Source organism: Vanessa cardui, chromosome 2 (assembly GCF_905220365.1).
Source record: "Vanessa cardui chromosome 2, ilVanCard2.1, whole genome shotgun sequence".
Taxonomy (NCBI): Eukaryota; Metazoa; Arthropoda; class Insecta; order Lepidoptera; family Nymphalidae; genus Vanessa; species Vanessa cardui.
The window spans coordinates 10175903-10194875 of record NC_061124.1 but is presented as its reverse complement, the minus strand read 5'-3'; the positions used below and the strand labels follow the sequence as shown (position 1 = coordinate 10194875).

The window sequence follows — 18973 nt, the reverse complement described above, 5'->3', positions numbered from 1 at the left end:
TAACAACAGCCTGTAAATTCCCACTGCTGGGCTAAAGGCCTCCTCTCCCTTTGAGGAGAAGGTTTGGAACATATTCCATCACGCTGTTCAAATGCGGATTGGTGGAATACACATATGGCAGAATTTCTATTCAATTTGTCTCATGCAGGTTTCCTCACGATATTTTCCTTCACCGCTGAGCACGAGATGAATTATAAAGACAAATTAAGCACATGAATCAGCGGTGCTTGTCTGGGTTTGAACCCGCAATCATCGGTTAAGATGCACGCGTTCTAACCACGGGGCCATCTCGACTCACAATAAAGTTTACTAATATTAATTTAAATAATTGTATATAACTAACATGACTTTGTATTTTTTAAATGTTAAAAAAGAGTAACTACTGAGTTTCTTCTCGGTTCTAAAGTAGATTCTACCGAGAATCTACTTTCCGAACCGACGGTAGCTTCACTTAATTGTAAAATGACGATTCAAAAGTGCTTGTGAAGGCCTACTTGAATAAAGTTTATTTTGATTTTGATTGAATGCTCAAATTGACAACTAAAATAAAAAAAATGAACAGAAAAGAAACTCCATATGATCGACGACGACCTCCATGGTCGAGTGGTCTGTACACCGGTTTCCATGGGTACGCCACTCCGAGGTCCCGGGTTCGAGTCCCGGTCGAGCCGATATAGATTATAATTAGTTTTCTATGTTGTCTTGGGTCTGGGTGTTTGTGGTGCCGTCGTTACTTCTGATTTTCCATAACACAAGTGCTTTAGCTACTTACATTTGGATCAGAGTAATGTATGTGACTTTGTCTCATTTTTATTATTAATATTATTTTATTTTTTATTTTAATATGTTTTAATATGATGTAATTGCTTGGTTAGCTTTTAAATTGCCTTATTTCTGTTGTATGTTTGTCTGTAAACTAACGAGCGTTACCTGCGTAGAACCTGGAGCAGTGGTCGCTGCGCATGTCGTGGTTGGACCTGCAGCTGATGTTCAAGCAGTTCCCCAGCGGCTCGTCGGAGCTGAGCGCCTGGCTCGACGTCGTGTCGCGCGCCGTCATCAACGTGTTCCAGCAGCCCGCGCCGCCGCCGCCCGACAAGGACAGGTCGCCCCGCCAACAATAGGGAGGGGGGAGGGGGGGCAATACGTAGCTAACACTCGTTGCGCTCATATAACCGTGTCATTTGAAAAGTAACGGAAAAAAACGTATTATTGTGTTCGTTACTATAGCAATCAGTACTCGTTACTATCGTATCGTTACTATAGTCTGTTCGCGTTAAGAATGCAGTGAGTTGTCATTGTTTACCGGCCTGACTCCGCCCCCTTTGACCAATCAAATCTTTTCAAATTACAAAGTCAAGTTCACATTTAATTATTTATTAATTGATATTTTTATTTTTATAATTTAAATTTTGTTTATTTATGTATTTATATTTAATTTATTCAAGCTGTACACGTAATAATTAATGTAACCTATAGCTACTAGATGACGTTATGTCAAAATATGTAAATTTCTACATCGCGATGGCAAGATTCGCAAACGATTGTATATACCTAGTGTTAAGAATTTTGTTGATTAAACACCCCGATTCGATTTTTTACTTTAATGTGTATTTTTTAAATTCATTATACTTAGTCTTTAAAACAAATATAATTTGTTGGAATTTTAACACAAATATGCATATACCTTCACCCTGCTGTTAAAAAAGATTTGATTGGTCAGGGGGCGGAGTAAAGCCGGTAAACAATGACAACTCACTGCATTCTTAACGCGAACAAACTATAGTTACTTCTGATGTCTCATGTCATACTGTTATGTTAGAGCGACGAAACGATTCGTATTGCGTATGCAATTCGTATACTGTATATGATGTTTATTGTTTACATTACGTATATTTGAGTTAATATAAATTTAGTTCGATTTAATAGGTAAAGGGTAGACCTACAAGTGAACTGTTGATGGAATCTAGTTGAATCTACTAAATTTGCAATGGATATTCGGTTTACTATTATGATTTTTTTCACCGTTAACTTATGTTATATTTCAATAATAGCACAATCGATTATTTATAATGAAAATGCAAAAAAAATAGGTATTGAAAATTATGAATTGACAATAAAATTTAAACAATAAGCTAATGATAAATCAAGAATATTCACCAAACACTGGCATGTTTCGTATCATACGAAACATACGAGTAACGAAATGTATTTCGGAGAAACGTTTCGGTATTCGGTACTAGATGGCGTACCCGTTACTCGGTAACGAATACATACGGTTTGCTACAGCTTTAGTCATTTGATACAGGATGGGCACGGAGCGCGGCGTGGTCAGCACCAGCAAGTGGTCGGAGTCGGTGTGGCTCGTGGCGCCGCTGGTGGCCAAGCTGCCGCCCGCCGTGCAGGGAAGGGTACTCAAACAGGCGGGCCAGGTTAGAGCACTACTTATCTCATATGGCAGATAGTGATGGTGCTTTCGATAGAGTATAATCAAGTCAGCCATAGACGGGCAGGCTTATTATACTCTATCGAGTACTACTACTACTTTAACGTACAGTGATGTTATTAACCGGTTAGGTAGGGTATGCAGAACAAATACTTTAAAAAAATATTAATAGTTTATATAACAGCCTGTACATTTCCCACTGCCGAGATAAGGCCACCTCTTTCATTAAGGAGAGGGTTTGGAACATATTCCACCACGCAGTTCCAATGCGGGATGGTGGAATGCACATGTGGCAGAATTTCGATGAAATTAGACACATGCAGGTTTCCTCACGATGTTTTCCTTCTGTGTGATGTTATAAACACAAATTAAGCACATATATATAGTAGTGCTTGCCTGGATTTGAACCCGCAATCATCGATTAAGATGCACGCTTTCCAACTATATATTATATAACCACATAGTTTATATAACAGCTATAATTGAAGTAGTGTAAATTGTATGTATTCATGTCCACTAAATTTTGTACCATTCTCAGAGTTTTTAATATACGCGAAGTGTGTTTCAAGTTTGCTTTATTTTGTCAGATATTAGAAAGCGGATGGGGTGCCGGTTGCAGCGGGAGCTGCTCCAGTGGCGGGGGCGGTGGCGGCGGCTCTCACCGGGACTGCAAGAGCCATCAGAGCCCTAGCTATAAAGGGTAAGTTTTATACTATTTATACACCTTAAGTAACAGGTATGTATACTACGACACAACTTAGATGTCGCATCGGCAAAATTCGTAAAACCGATCACATCCGAATTGAGTACGCTATACCCAATTATCAATATTTATTTCTCATGTGAATATGATCTTTGTACAAACGTAATAACTTGTAATATCATATGACCCAATATATTTGTCAATTTAACACGTCTTTTTACATGCACTTGCTTTCTCTGACGCGTGAATCTATAGCGACGAATACCGTCGAATGGCGCGATAGGAAGCTATTTCTATTGTTTGTGTAAATCGGCAGTGATCGGTTTTATTTTCATTCCATTGCATTTATCCGATGCTACATCTAATTTGTGTCGTACTATACCGTGCTATGGTAGGTAGTATCCACTGTTATTTATGTCATAGTTCATATCATCATCATAGGAAACCTTCATGTGTCTAATTTCATCGAAATTCTGCCACATGTGCATTCCACCAACCCGCATTGGAACAGCGTGGTGGAATATGTTCCAAACCCTCTCCTTAATGGGAGAGGAGGCCATTAGCCCAGCAGTGGGAAATTTACAGGCTGTTACTACTTTTTTTTTACATAGTTCATCGGGTGCCGGGGGTGGAGGAAAGCGTGGAGTCGGCGGGGGAGGGAGCTGCTCCTGCGGTGCCTCCGCAGTGCGACTCGCCAACGAGCCGCTACTGTCGCTCGTGTTGACTTGTCTGCGGAACCAGGACGATCAGAAGGTATAAACAATTAATTATTTTTAAATAATTATTGCTCTGACGGTACACACGTGTTTTGTTTCTATAATGAAATTCCACAGTAATTTTTAACTTTGCCGTTTCATAAATTTAAATCATTTGTAAAAAAAATACATTGGTACAGAAGGCGTATCATTCAATACAAGATTATATAGACGATAAAAATACGTAGAATTACTACTCGTTGACTTCCAGGCAGGATATATCACATCATACATACATATGTAATTGTAATAAACTAACATGACTGTTTTTTTTAAATACAGTGTAAACTCTATATAATGACACTGAACGGACTGTGCAATTTATGGCGTTATAGAGAGTGGTCGTTAAACGAAGAGAAGAAAAATCAGAATTCGACAAAAAAGTTTATTTTAGTCTATTGCTAGTAGTTATGTACAAAAAATATATATCTTATTTGAACGCTATTGCGTATACTCTGTTATTTTTGTTTGATACCTTTGCTGCTCCAGTAATTTTGTTGTGTATTTTTAATTATTTTATTTATATCTGATATAAAGGAAGTAATTTTCCAATTATTTAGCTGCTTTCAGAACTTCTTTAACGCTCGGTGGAGGCTCAAGCTCATCCGTCTCATCTTCTTCATCTCTTTGTTCTTGAACCTCAGTTTTTCTCACTGAATCCAAAATTTCTATGTCTGTGAGTGAAGCCGTTGTAAGCAGGCAGTTGTCTACTTCGATGTAGGTTTGAAGAGTGTATCATTGTATAGAATACAAGCTTAACCAACTAAAACCAATTGATTTCGACGCTTTAGTTTGCCGTTAAATCGAGTGACGTTACATGGAGTTTACACTGTATTGAAAAAGAGTAACTACTGAGTTTCTTGCCGGTAGAATCTACTTTCCGAACCGGTGGTAGGTGGTAGGTACTCGACTAACAGTGTGGGCCCGCAGGAGAGCCTGCTGAGCTCGATCCACGCGCAGCTGTCGCACTACCTGACGCACGCGCGCGACCACGAGCGCAGCGCGTGCGGCGACGCGTGGCACGACGAGGCGGCGCCCGACGCGCTGCAGCTGCGCTTCTCGCTGGCCGGCGGCATGTTCGACGCCATCCGCCGCTCCTACCAGCTCACCGCCGACTGGGCGCTGCTGCTCACGCAGCTCGTCGCGCACCAGCTCATCGACGCCTACAACAACAGGTACACACACACACACACACACACACGCACACACACACACACACAGACGAACTGTTTAACCGTATACAATGAATTCTTCAAATACAGATGAGTGTTAAACATTTCTGAGATACACTATGTATGAGATGTGGTAAGAGTTCCCTCCCTATAGCCGTGTGTTGTGTACGTCCTCATGGAAGTTAGTAGTTTGTTCTTTCACGTTTTATTTAAAACTCACATTGAATCAAAATCATTCGTTGTTGTATGTTAAGATTTTTGTATTTGTTATCTGTATCTGTAATTTAAATATTATAATGAAGAATCGTGATTTCAAAATAAGAATTAATGATTCCAAATAATTAATAAGACACATGGGACATTGCTTATTTCGTATGTACTTTGAATCGACTCAACAGAATCACATCATCCAAACTTCTGTCACACAACTAACCCGGTGGAGTGCTTCGGTTTCCTGTGTCTGGTCATTCGTAAACTACGCAGCAAGTCGAACCATTTAAAACGCTTCGGGCTCTATTCATAGTCACTGATAATACAAAAATGCATTTAAAACCGCATATTAATACAGACCATTGTAACCATTATGTCGCTGACGTCATACGCGACTTGCTGCGTAGCGTGGCTCCGTGATTGCGTCGCTACAATAAATTTATTATAGTCTGTGTCACAGCAACTTGTTCACAACATTGATCGACATGCTCGCAACTCTGATACATTCGACGCTAGCCGAGGGCAGCGACGACAATAACCGGAAGCACTATCAGAATCTCATGAAGAAATTGAAGAAGGAGATCGGGGACCGCCACGGACCGAGCGTCCAAGCCGTCAGACAGCTACTGCCGTTGTCAAAGAACACAATCATAGAGGTATCTAATCACAATTCTTTGACTCTGATACAAGTACTATTGAAACGTCAAGTATATCTGTGTGACAGTTCCCATTTTTTAAACTTAAAACAAAATTTTGCATGTGGATTAAACAAAAGTTGCACTAATGCGACCTTATTGCTAAAACAGCGGTTTCTTCCAGGTTTCCTTTGAGCAGAGGACTAGTTCTAAGACAAATGTGGAAGGATTATAATTACTTTGATAAATCATATACCCCATAAAAAATATAATAATACACACATAACTATAAATATATAACTTGATCTAATATATGTAAACTTATTTAAATATACATGCACATCAACAAATTGCTAATTGATGTTAAATCGACAAATAAAGTCTTTAATGATACTTTTTTAAAGATAGATGGATAATGATGATTTTCATATGAAAGTGAAGATGAAGTTAAAATAGAATGGTTTTTTTTTTTAATTAAATATTATTCGAATGTAACGTTTGTGTGTGCAGGTCATCGCTTGCGAACCTCTCGGCTGTCTCGTGGATCAGAAAGGGAACAAGATAACAGGCTTTGACAGCGACAAGAAGCAGGTACGTTAATTTAATTACATAATTAACATACCAACCAAGAACATTATACTTAAGTACATTTATCTATTACATGAAAAAAAAAATTAAATACATCATCTTTCTCATATGTTTTTGACTGGTGATATTATAGCAGCTCTAAATTCCAGGGTCTTCGTCTAACGGACAAGCAACGTGTGTCGAGCTGGGAGCTGGTGGAGGGAGGCCGGAACCCCGCGCCGCTTTCTTGGGCGTGGTTCGCGGCCACCAAGATAGAGAGGAAACCACTGACATATGAAAATGCACACAGGTGATAATGACGTTCTCGAATTAAATTAAAAATTCTATGTAATTTAAAGTACAATATCACATGCCTGACTAATATAAATGGTTGAATTATATAAGTGCAGAAAAAGACGTAAAGTACTGTATTCCGTGCATGCTCCACAAAGCGCCTAACCAAACTCGACCCCCCCCCCCCCTCATGTAGGCAAAGGAAACAAGTACCAAATCAATGGGATGAACTTTTGATAAACTCGTGTGACATTGAACGTGTACTGTGAACAGTCTATAAACGTGCCACTGCTGGTCTAAGGCCTCACAATCTTGATGGGAATGTTTGAAAGTTATTGCCCCATGCTGTTCTAATACTGAGTTGTTTGCAATATAGATTATATTTTTTTCCATAGGTTATTGAAATACCACACACACAGTCTGGTGAAACCGTTGAGTTATTACTTGGAGCCTTTACCCTTGCCGCCGGAAGATCTGGACACAAATGACAACAAACAGGTAAGAACAAAAATATAATGTTCGGTTTATGCATGCATGCATTATCATTTTAAACGCAGATGTCATGTTCGACCTATGGGATTATTTTTCATTATAAAAGGCTAGCTGTGATTGGCTCAAATAGTAATAATTTTTATTACGAAGATATCACATGGACATGATTTTAAATTAAAAAAATTAAAGAAAAATATTTATTCTAATAATACTTTTGTCAAACAATACTTTGTTATAAACTGTAAAAACCTACCCAATTAACGGTATTTTATTTACTTGCACTTTAGCAGGTGTAACTAACTGCACTAATGCTTTGTAAACTATTTCTACTCAACTGAATGTGCTAAAATAAAATATTATTGTTTTTATACATAATAATGTAAGATATTGTTTTTGGGAAGACTTTTTGTAGTACGTGTATAGTGTACACCCTAACAAAAATATTATATATGTAAATTAGAGTTATTTTGCAAGAACAATTTCATAATATATGTAACCCAACCGTAAAATATCGAAAAATGCTCACACACGTGCTACTGGCCATAAATATCTAAATATCATATTAATGTAAGTCGTTTTCAACATTTGACGAGTGAGTGTCAAGAGTGTTTTAACAAATAACGCTGCAGAAGTGTAAAAATAACAATAAAAAAATAACCAAAAATAAAATCTATATTAAAATACATATGTAAGTTATTTACACAGGACAATGGAAGCTTGGACTCCAGCCCCACTGGTTCCGGTAAAGGCCGGAAGATGTCATGCAAGATGAGCAACAAAATCAGTAAAAAGCCGAAACCAACAACTCCGGTAAATTGTCTAAACTTTATATCATAGTACATTATATATTTAGTATGTTATGTTATGTAGCAGTCAAAATGCTTCACATGCTAAAGTAACTCTTTGCTCTAAACAGCGAACGACAATTTAAAATTCAACTCTCTAAATTACTAATGCCATTTTGATAGCAGAGTATAAATTATCATTTCTGTTATAGTCATCTTTATTATACATATTTAAGACAAACGGAGCGACCACGCCGGGCGGATCAGCAGCCACTGGCGCCGCAGCCGCACAGCAGCCGCAGTTCATGCAGCAGCAGCAGTGGTTCCCGCCACCCGGACAAGGATATTATAATCCACCAGGTTTGTTAAACGAAGTATCCAAATACATGTAGAGAAATCAAACATAATAATAATAATATTATAAATCAATTAAAAATCAATGTTACGTTACACGACGACCTCCATGGTCGAGTGGTGTGTACACCGGTTTTCATGGGTACGCCACTCTGAGGTCCCGGGTTCGATTCCCGGCCGAGTCGATGTAGATTACCATTAGTTTTCTATGCTGTCTTGGGTCTGGGTGTTTGTGGTACCGTCGTTACTTCTGATTTCCATAACACAAATGCTTCAGCTACTTACATTGGGATCAGAGTAATGTATGTGATGTTGTCTCATATTTATTATTATTATTTTATACACAGCAGGAGTAAGCCCGCGAGGAGTGGCGCCCCCCTCCAACACTCAGTCGAAGCAAGCACTCAGCAACATGCTACGGCAGAGGCTACCGTTCACGCAGATGTCACAGATGCAGGTAAAACTTTAAGTTGCAAACACAAGCGAACCGATTTGCGCGATTATCATGAGCAAAAACCGAATAAAATATATTAATGCCTGTTCGCGTGGTTATCTAGAGTGGTGGTTACCCAGGAGCGCCGCACCCTCGCGGACCGTACCCAAGGCAAGGTATAAGACAAATGCAGCCAAACCAGATGGGACAGATGCAACCCAAGTAAGATAATTCACGAAATATATAAAACAAAGGTACTCGTTGTATGTTTGTGTTGTAAATTATATTTTTTTAATTTTAGTCAAATGAATCCTATGAGCGCAATGGGTGGTATGGGACCAATGGGCCAAATGGGCGGTGTCCAAATGGGACCCGGACAAATGAGCGCTCAAATGGGCGCCGGACAGATGAGTGCCAATCAAATGGGTAACGCACAAATGGGTGGCGCGCAAATGGGCGGCGGACAAATGGGTAGCGGGCAGATGGGTGGCATGAGTGGGCAGATGTTCGGCGGGCAGTACGGTAGTATGCAGCAGAACTATGGATACGGACAACAGATGATGCAAGGTGGCCAGCAACAAATGATGAGTCAGGTAATTAAAATGTGTTTTCATATAACTATAAAAATTAAACCCCTGTATATAACAAGTGATCAAATTTCAGGGAATGGGTCAAAGCAACCAAATGGGACAAATGGGACAACCGGTCAATCCTATGGGACAGGGTGTTAATTCTATCGGTCAGAACGTCGGCCAAATGAATCAAGGAGTCGGACAGTCTGGCCAGATGCCGCAAGGTATGGGACAGATGGGTCAAAGCATGGGGCAGATGGGACAGGCCATGGGTCAAATGAGCCAGATGGGCCAGGGAGGCGGTATAGGAGGTATGAGTAATCAAAACGCACCGATGGGGCCGCAAGGAGGAAATGCCATGGGTGGATTCCCTGGACAACAAACATTCCAACAGGTAAGATATCATTATATAATAGTTACTTACATTAATTTATATGACTCAAAACATTTTATTTGTCACCAGAACATGATGAGTGGGCGTGCAAGTCAAGAGGCATATTTAGCGCAACAAAGGCAAAATGCAAGACCACAGTATATGCAGGTTAATAAGACAATTTTATCTGATACAAAAAACTATAATGGATCAGCTCACTAATTCTATTGATCTGGAAATCACAAGTGTTTAACTCAGTTGATGATTTACATAATTTTCTTTATAATATTGTTCTAAAATTTTTATTACAATAAAAGGAGAAGTTATATTTTTTTATTAATGAAATGACAAACATAATTAAAAAATAATAATTTATTATTGATATTCATACAGCAGGCACCAAATGTGACAATGGGTGGTATGGGCGGTCCCGCACCGCCTTACCCTCGAGCCCTTCAACCAGCTCAAGCTGGCCAGTACCCGCAGATGGCTCAGCAGCAGCGTATGCGTCAACAAATGCTTGCCATGCAGCAGCAGACCCCACTCGTGCAGCACCTACAACGTCAGCAGTATCAGCAACCATATTAACGCACCTAAACCGAACACACCAGAGCACCTAGTCGTACCAATAGAGGACAATGGCCTGCTGTAATATAGATTGTAGTCTACCACAGAGAAACCAGAATCCTATTAGACTGACAAAATTTAATTGAACAGTAAAAGTCAAATACTCTTAATATCATCAAAAATAATAAAATTTCAAATGAACTGTGACTTCGAAATATCAAGTCATTTTTGTTTCAACAAAATTACAACTGATACAATGTGTACTTACTAGGTAAAGATAATACCACTGTTGAATTATATTGTGGTTACCTACAAAGGTAACAAAATTGAAAGAAGTACAGAATGCAGATTGTCTTAATATAATAAATAATAAAATAACTTTCATATCACTACAAGATATTTTGTTCGGTTAATTGGGATTATTATTATGACTAACATGATCATGTCGTATTAATTTTTAAATATCCACTCTACTCTACATTCTATTCTATTTTTCTATTATATATTTTCGTTCTACAAGAAATTATGCAATTAATGTTGATTTATGTTTTCAAGAAATAAAAATACTAATCTAAGTTTTATAAAGATATTTTTTCGATATTCTGTGTTCAAACTTTTAAGTTTACCTTTTGAACAGGTTTAAATGCAATGTAATATTATATTTAAATATTTTGTACACATAAAATAAGGTCTGCATTGGCAAAAATGACATTTCGTCAAAGATTTATTTTATTTTTGTAATAATTAAATAAATAGGTAATAAGTGAAATAGTGATATATTTAGAATTAATAATAACAATTTTATAATTGTTTTTATTTATATACAGTAGATGAATTTTGTAACTCAATGTAAATATTGTGTAAGAAATAAAAAATATCGTAGATAACTTGTTATTTATTTATTTTTGAAAAATAACTTCATATTTATATAAAATTAGTTAAATAAGAACCCGAAGTTCAAAGATCAAAAAAATAAAAATAAATGTTTACAATATATACATATATGTATGTATATGTATACAGGGTTATTGGTAACCTTTTTAAGTTTGGACCGATAATTTTTATTTAAATATTGGCAAATATCCAGTGTTTAATCGTTTTTATAAAACAGAAGAAAAAAATAGATTTTGTTTTAATTTTTTTTTTTTAATAAATTTTTAAAGTTGCATTTTTGACAAATTTTGAAATAAGCTAAAAAACGTGACAACTCAAAAATGGTTCACTTTTGGATCACCTCCTAACGGATATACGTCGAGTTACCAATAACCCTGTATATACATACATATATAAATAATATTATAAATGTGAAAGTAACTCTGTCTCATTCACGGCCAAACCGCTGAACCGAATTTAATGAAATTTCGTAAAGCAAACTTGAACTCTCAGAAAGGACTTAGGCTACTTATTTTGCCTAAAACATGATCAATTCAAAAGCGAAGCCGCGGGCGCCTACTAGTACAAAAATGAGGAACAGAAAATCTTTCTTAATTTCATTCAAAACTCTTGTTGCAAATTTACTTGTTTATATAAATTTAAATTATAAGTTCAAATAATGCCATTCATCAGACTTATTCTTAGATAACTTTTACCCTACTTAACTCAATATATAACCACTTAATGATTACTGTGCAATATATTATTAGTAATATTAAAAACCATTTCTAAAAGCTTACGAAAACGTCAAAGTCAAAAGTCGGTCGCCGATAAGTATATAAACAAATACGCTTTTTGAGGTTATGTTTATCTTTTTAACATGTTTATATTTGTAATTTTATATAAATAATATGTATCATACTTTGAAAATAAACAAATTAAGGCTTAAACCTTTTCTTAATATCATAAGTGACATAAAAAAAATACACAATGTAGATCTTAGCGATATTTCTAAAGTAGCAGTTACTAATATTAGGAAATTATTACGACAAAAAGGGTTTCCCGTTCAGGATGGATTTACGTCTCTAACAACTAAATGTACAATATGTATAGATGAAAAAACCGAACAAAAGAAGACCGAAAATAAACTTTTTGTTAATAAAACCACAGGTGTGTAATAACCAAAACAATTATATGAAATTACTTGAATATCAGGGTGCATAGTCTTTTTATTGCTGTATTAAATCAATTTAGTGCCATTGTTGATCCATATTGAACAATTTAAAAATATCTTAAGCTATAATTTGATAATAAACATTTATAAAAATCAATGTTGGGAATAATAATGTTATCGTACAATGAAGGTCTACTTCATTAAATTATTTTTTCAGGTTACTTTTTGTGTCCTAAATGCAATATACACGGAGAATGGAATGTACTTGAAAGATTAATGAAAAAATCTAAACTGGAAGGTACGATTAAAGAATATGTTGATGATTTGCAGCAGAAATTAAGCAATTTTCAAAATGACTGGACAAAGATATTAGAAAACACAACATCAATATTAGATTTAAGTGAAAATGAAACATTAGAACTTTTCCGTTTGTTTGAATATCCAGTAAGCTAAATTTTATATGATCACATTTTGAAAAACCTTATGCAATCCAACTGATTTATTTTTTATTCCAAAATAGTACCATCATGAAGCAAGTAAAGTGTTATCAGATGTAAGAGTATCAGAAGACCATACAGTATTATATTTCCCTTTAAAAAACTCATTGGATACTGTAGTGGGATACCGTAAAGTACAAGCCGGGAGGGAAGAGGAGTCTCAGAGTTGTGGTCTGTATGTAGCTGGCTTATTCCACTGTAGAGCCAGTAAAACAAGTCGCACTGACCAAGCCATACTAGTGCCAACTATACAAGATGTCCTACATTTAGCTGCATCAAAAGTTCCAGGTACCATAGATAAATTACTCAATTATTTTATCTGACACACCCTTGTAGAGGTCTAGGGCCTTACTAGTAGTATTTAAACATCATAGGGGACTGAGATCTGCTTTTTTCGATGATTTGGGGTACATAACATTCTGGATCAGAATTAAAATTTATTCACTCATGTAATTTATATAAATTTGTTGTTCATGTAATTTTGTCCGTAATATTAATCAAAATTTTATAGGTACTCTCATTTGGCTCAATAACTGTAGCCTACCACCAGTCTTGTTACCTTGCCTGGAAAACTACCAAAGATTATGTTTATGGGGTGATTGGGACAACATGAGGGCCGTAGCTGAGAAGTTAGGAGAAGAAAGATGTAGATTTGTAAGGTAAAACATATTTATTACTATATATTATATTTTATATATTATTTTATGTCATTTTAACCAAAATATATTAATATTCAATTTTATCTTCATTAGACTTTTTCGACTGCTGGGTATGATTTGTGAGAACAAAAAGTATTGAAGTATTTTAAAGAGTTATTTCAAACATACGAAGAGATTACAACTGCATCACACATATATGTATTTTTTTGTATGTATGATATGATTAGATGGATGACCAAATGGACTACCTGATGTAGTGGTCACCACTGCCTATGGACATTAGCGTTGTAAGAAATATTATTCATTCCCTACATCGCCAATGCGCCACCAACCCTGTGAGCTAAGATATCACTTGTACCTATAGTTACAATGGCTCACCCTTCTAACCAAAACACAACAATACTGAGTACTGCTGCTTGGTGGTAAAATATATTTGTTACAGGCCTACAGATGGTTTAGTGACAGCAACTGAGGCAGCCGTCGCGAACTTATCCCTAAAGACTCTGGTGTCGGAAGCGAAACCGGCCGCCCACAGATCCATTACCACATTCGCAGCTCTGCGAGATGATGTTTACGCTGAACTTACCAATATCGATAAGGTTGTTATCTATATTAATATTATATATGTGAAAGTAACTCTGACTGTCTGTGTGTCGTTCTTTCACGACCAAACCGCTGAACCGAATTTAATGAAATTTGGTATGAACTTCAAACCCAGGCAAGCACCGCTGATGCATGTGCTTAATTTGTCTTTATAATTCATCTCGTGCTCAGCGGTCAAGGAAAACATCGTGAGGAAGCCTGCATGTGACAAATTTCATAGAAATTCTGCCACATGTGTATTCCACCAACCCGCATTGGAACAACGTGTAATATGTTAGTGTGTAATATCTTCTCCTCAAAGGGAGAGGAGGCCTTTAGCCCAGCAGTGGGAATTTACCGGCTGTTCTTGTTGTTGTTGGTATGAAGAAAACTTGAACTCCAAGGAAGGACATAGGCATACATACTTTTTTGCCTGGAACACCCAACATCCTAAAACGAGCGTACCCGCGGGCTACTACTACGGGCGGGCGAGCTATATTATAAGTGTACGTTTTAATGGTTATCTATTTTCTTCATTGGTTAGGTGAAGACAGAAGAATCCGAGGTACTGTCAAATTCGGTTCAGCGTCATCATCGTTAATGAGCGACATACAAACAGACAGACAGAATTACCTTCCCATTTATAATATATTGAATACGGCAGGTTCGAGGCGTGAAGTGGCGCCGTTTCCCGGGCCTGACGCGCTTGTTGGGCGGCCACCGGCGCGGGGAGCTCACCGTGCTCACCGGCCCCACGGGCTGCGGGAAGACGACGCTCTGCGCTGAAATGTCGCTAGACCTCGCACAGCAGGGGGTATGTCGCTCCAATGATACATATAGATTATAACTCGACCTCCATGGTCGAGTGGTGTGTACACCGGTTTTCATGGGTACGCCACTCTGAGGTCCCAGGTTCGATTCCCGGCCGAGACCATGTAGATTAGTTTTCTATGTTGTCTTGGGTCTTGTGGTACCGTCGTTACTTTGATTTCCATAACACAAGTGCTTCAGCTACTTACATTGGGATCAGAGTAATGTATGTGATGTTGTCTCATAAATAAATAAAAAAACTAGCGACCCGCCCCGGCTTCGCACGTGTGCAATGGTGATACTAAAAATATATATTTTTTCTTGTTTCTTTACTATTTTGTCCATGTATTATACACAAACACTCTTCTCGATTCACTATCTATTAAAAAAGCCGCATCAAAATACGTTGCGTAAGTTTCAAGATCTAAGCATAGGTACCTAGGGACAGAAAGCGGTAAGCTACTTTTGATACATATAGATTAAATTGAAATGCTATAATGAATTCACTTATTAGCGCCAGTCCCGGCTTCTAACGTGTGTAATGGTTTTTTCTTGGTTCTTTACTATTTTGTCCATGTATGTACACAAACACTCTTCTCGAATCACTCTATCTATTAAAATAAACCGCATCAAAATACGTTGCGTAACTTTCAAGATCTAAGCATACGTAGGGACAGACAGCGGTAAGCGAATTTGTTTTATACTATATAATGATAATGACTGCTCTCAATCTTTCTCTTATTTTAAGTAGAGTAGGTAGAGACTGTAAAGATAAATAATCTACATATATATATGACTTACATATTGATATTATGATTTTAAAATTGAATTCGTAAATAAAAATTAATATTAAAATTAATAAAATTTATATTGTGCCGTTAATAGACCATTTCCTCTGCCCCAAGGTTGCCTGGAAGAGATCGCTCTTCAGCGATAAGGCCGCCTTTTGTGCCATGCTTTATTTTGTTATATTTATTTCCTGTGTGTTATACTTATCTTGGTGTACAATAAAGAATATTATTATTATTATTATTAATAAAAACATTCAAATTACTTCTGGCCCCAAGGTAACAACTTTATGGGGAAGTTTCGAGATTCGCAACTCCCGGCTAGCTCGCACGATGCTGCAGCAGTTCGCGGGCGTGCCGCTCGAGCAGAACCTTCAAGAGTTTCCGAAGTTTGCCGACGATTTTCAAAAGTTACCCATATACTACCTCGCATTTCACGGACAACAACCCATTAAAGTCGTCATGGAGGTATGGCATTACTCTTTATTTTAAATAACCAATATGTACCTCATGTAAAGTATCAGTTGGGCCAATGTATTCAGCCAACGTTGGACTATTATTGGTCATAAATTAGTCTGACGCGTTGGCGTTTATTTCATTTGGCATTGGCCGTTCGCTAGAGATGGAATGTTCAATATACAGTTATCATGGTGTTATATTTTTTTCTAATTCAGTCTATTATTAACTAATTAGACGACCTCCGTGGTCGAGTGTCGTGTACATCGATTTTCATGGGTACAACACTCCGAGGTCCCGGGTTCGATTACCGGCCGAGTCCATGTAGATTATCATTAATTTTCTATGTTGTCTTGGGTCTGGGTGTTTGTGGTACCGTCGTTACTTCTGATTTCCATAACACAAGTGCTTCAGCTACTTACATTGGGATCAGAGTAATGTATGTGATGTTGTCTCATATTTATTTATTTGTATAATGAACGAAAATGGAGTACCCAACTTGGCTTATTGGCAGAGTCGGATTTAAAGGTGTGGAGGCCCCCGGGCCACAAAGCAGTGGGGCCCTAGACAAACAGAAGCGTGAACACCCAAATAATTATATTATCATGAATTAATTTCTTTTTTTGTTTCAATCAGTAAGCTATGAATTGTTTCTTATTTGTAACTTTTAAAATATTAAATAGTAACATTATTATAATTTGACTATATCTCGGTATTTGTTAACTTGCTGAAAACCGTGGCCCCCTCTCATGTGGAGGCCCCAGGGCAGTTGCCCCGGTTGCCCTCCCCTAAATACGGCCCTGCTTATTGGGAGCATGACGCGTGTGTCATTGCGCATCGGTCAGGCGGTCGAGCACGCGCGCTACATGCACGACCTGGCGCACGTGGTGGTTGACAACGTGCAGTTCATGCTGGGCGTGGGCGACGAGCGCGACGGCGACCGCTACCTGCGCCAGGACGCCGTCATCGCCGCCTTCCGCACCTTCGCCACCGCCCGGCACTGCCACGTCACGCTCGTCATGCACCCCAGGAAGGTACGCTGACCAACTCCTCCCCACCCACATCGATGAATAAACTGCCTCGGCTCAACGTCTTATTAGATATTTAGAGTCAGTTAATAAAGAGACTATGAGCTGAAATTGCCCAGTGGTTAGAACGCGTGCATCTTAACCGATGATTGCGGGTTCAAACCCATTCAATCACCAATATATATATGTGCTTAATTTGTGTTTATAATTCATCTCGTGCTCGGCGGTGAAGGAAAACATCGTGAGGAAACCTGCATGTGTCTAATTTCATTGAAATTCTGCCACATGTGCATTCCACCAACCCGCCTTGGAACAGCGTGGTGGAATATGTTCCAAACCCTCTCCTTAATGGGAGAGGAGGCCATTAGCCCAGCAGTGGGAAGTTTACAGGCTGTTACTTTTTAATAAAGAGACTATAATATTCGGTGAATTTATCAATTCTTAGAGATTGTCTTTAGTGATCGAAATACGTACAGGATTTCATAATAGTGGGTATTGTAGCCATAGTTTCTTTTTAGTTTCGTACAGTTAGGTTCGTTAAGATCAATTCAATTAACAAGATCTGACATTAAAGTTCTAGCATCTGTGTATCTCGTTACTTAAAAATACCTCAGATCATTTTTCAAATAGCAGTGTTTAAATTTTTTTATGGGATAATTATGTATTCGTCATATAACTGGCTACTATTTTTTAATGCATGATAGATAATTGAACGTTGAACGTGTAAAACATAGGCTTATTTAAATGTACATTGTATATAATATAAAGCTTTTCATAATGAATTCGCAGGAACGTGAAAGTGAAGATCTGTCAACCAGCTCCATATTCGGAAGCGCCAAAGCGTCCCAAGAAGCCGACAATGTTCTTATAATTCAAGTAATAAATTTATTTTTCCTTCTAAGACTCTTATACTATTTTGTACTAGATATACTAATTTTCAGTAAATATTGTCTATTTGTAGGATAAAAGACTAACAGCCGTTCGTGGGAAAAAATACTTGCAAATTGCCAAAAATCGATACAGCGGAGACCTCGGCATAGTTCCGTTGGACTTCGACAAAGACGCTCTGAGTTACCAGGCGAAAAAGAAGACGAAAGGCAAACAAGAGGAACCAGACAAGCTCTTGGATGAGTGTTTTGAAGAATACTCCTTAGAAGCTCATGATTCCAATAACGCTAGAACGCCAAAAAATCATAAAAATAGAAATAAAAATAACGACGCTGATAGTTTTCTTAGTGACATATTAAATTTAAATAGAACCAGATAGTATTAGCTCAGTCATCTTAGTCAGTTTATTTCATACTTGTAACATAGGACAGTACATTAAATATCCTAGAAATGTTAAGATTAAGTCCATCCGCGGGTATGTCACACATAATGTAGAATCATTTATATGTTTTTTTTTTCATAATGTGTAACAGTTTGTAAATATTCCACTACAAAGGGCTACTTGTCTGTTAGGTTTTAAACCACTAATCCAATGTTGATAGATTATTTATTGAAAAATGTTATCCTTTTTATTTCCAAGGTGAACCAAAGTAGATATTAAGAGAAAGTGACGAAAATATTCAATCAATGATGCAATACAAATTTTGAATAAATTCTTATTATTTATCTTTCATGGATTGGAAATAGTGTTATAGTGACATAAAACAATGAAATATTTCAATATCAAGTCTGTATATTGTTCTAAATTATTTTTTCTAACGTATCTTTATACGTACTATACTATAATATCACGGCGATAATAA

At 37.4% G+C, this 18973-nt stretch overlaps 2 protein-coding genes across 2 annotated transcripts in view; both read left to right on the top strand.

The window, feature by feature from the left end:
* LOC124535682 (mediator of RNA polymerase II transcription subunit 12-like) overlaps positions 1 to 10487 on the top strand; it is a 31781-nt gene extending 21294 nt beyond the window's left edge. Inside the window, exons 32-48 of the mRNA XM_047111989.1 lie at positions 939 to 1102; positions 2306 to 2429; positions 3031 to 3143; positions 3758 to 3899; positions 4832 to 5076; positions 5744 to 5939; positions 6429 to 6509; positions 6656 to 6795; positions 7175 to 7277; positions 7977 to 8081; positions 8293 to 8416; positions 8758 to 8867; positions 8968 to 9065; positions 9145 to 9436; positions 9507 to 9809; positions 9879 to 9956; positions 10182 to 10487. Of these exons, the coding sequence (XP_046967945.1) occupies positions 939 to 1102; positions 2306 to 2429; positions 3031 to 3143; positions 3758 to 3899; positions 4832 to 5076; positions 5744 to 5939; positions 6429 to 6509; positions 6656 to 6795; positions 7175 to 7277; positions 7977 to 8081; positions 8293 to 8416; positions 8758 to 8867; positions 8968 to 9065; positions 9145 to 9436; positions 9507 to 9809; positions 9879 to 9956; positions 10182 to 10376 (2613 nt within the window). The 3' untranslated portion in view covers positions 10377 to 10487. The remainder of the gene's footprint in view (positions 1 to 938; positions 1103 to 2305; positions 2430 to 3030; positions 3144 to 3757; positions 3900 to 4831; positions 5077 to 5743; positions 5940 to 6428; positions 6510 to 6655; positions 6796 to 7174; positions 7278 to 7976; positions 8082 to 8292; positions 8417 to 8757; positions 8868 to 8967; positions 9066 to 9144; positions 9437 to 9506; positions 9810 to 9878; positions 9957 to 10181) is intronic.
* Positions 10488 to 12045: 1558 nt separating this feature from the next.
* On the top strand, positions 12046 to 18913 carry LOC124542411 (mitochondrial DNA helicase). Its single transcript, XM_047120365.1, has 10 exons — positions 12046 to 12398; positions 12620 to 12846; positions 12923 to 13187; positions 13411 to 13558; positions 14001 to 14157; positions 14805 to 14954; positions 16018 to 16206; positions 17040 to 17228; positions 18012 to 18098; positions 18184 to 18913. Exons 1-10 carry the CDS (start codon positions 12140 to 12142, stop codon positions 18487 to 18489), a joined length of 1977 nt encoding a protein of 658 aa, XP_046976321.1. The 5' UTR covers positions 12046 to 12139; the 3' UTR covers positions 18490 to 18913.
* The last annotated feature ends 60 nt before the right edge of the window (positions 18914 to 18973 follow it).

Coding starts and splice junctions, on each gene's coding strand:
- LOC124542411 (XM_047120365.1), top strand. CDS start 12,140: ATGTATCATACTTTGAAAATAAACAAATTAAGGCTTAAACCTTTTCTT. Junction 12,847..12,922: donor TCCGTTTGTTTGAATATCCA/GTAAGCTAAATT, acceptor ATTCCAAAATAG/TACCATCATGAAGCAAGTAA. Junction 16,207..17,039: donor CCATTAAAGTCGTCATGGAG/GTATGGCATTAC, acceptor CGCATCGGTCAG/GCGGTCGAGCACGCGCGCTA.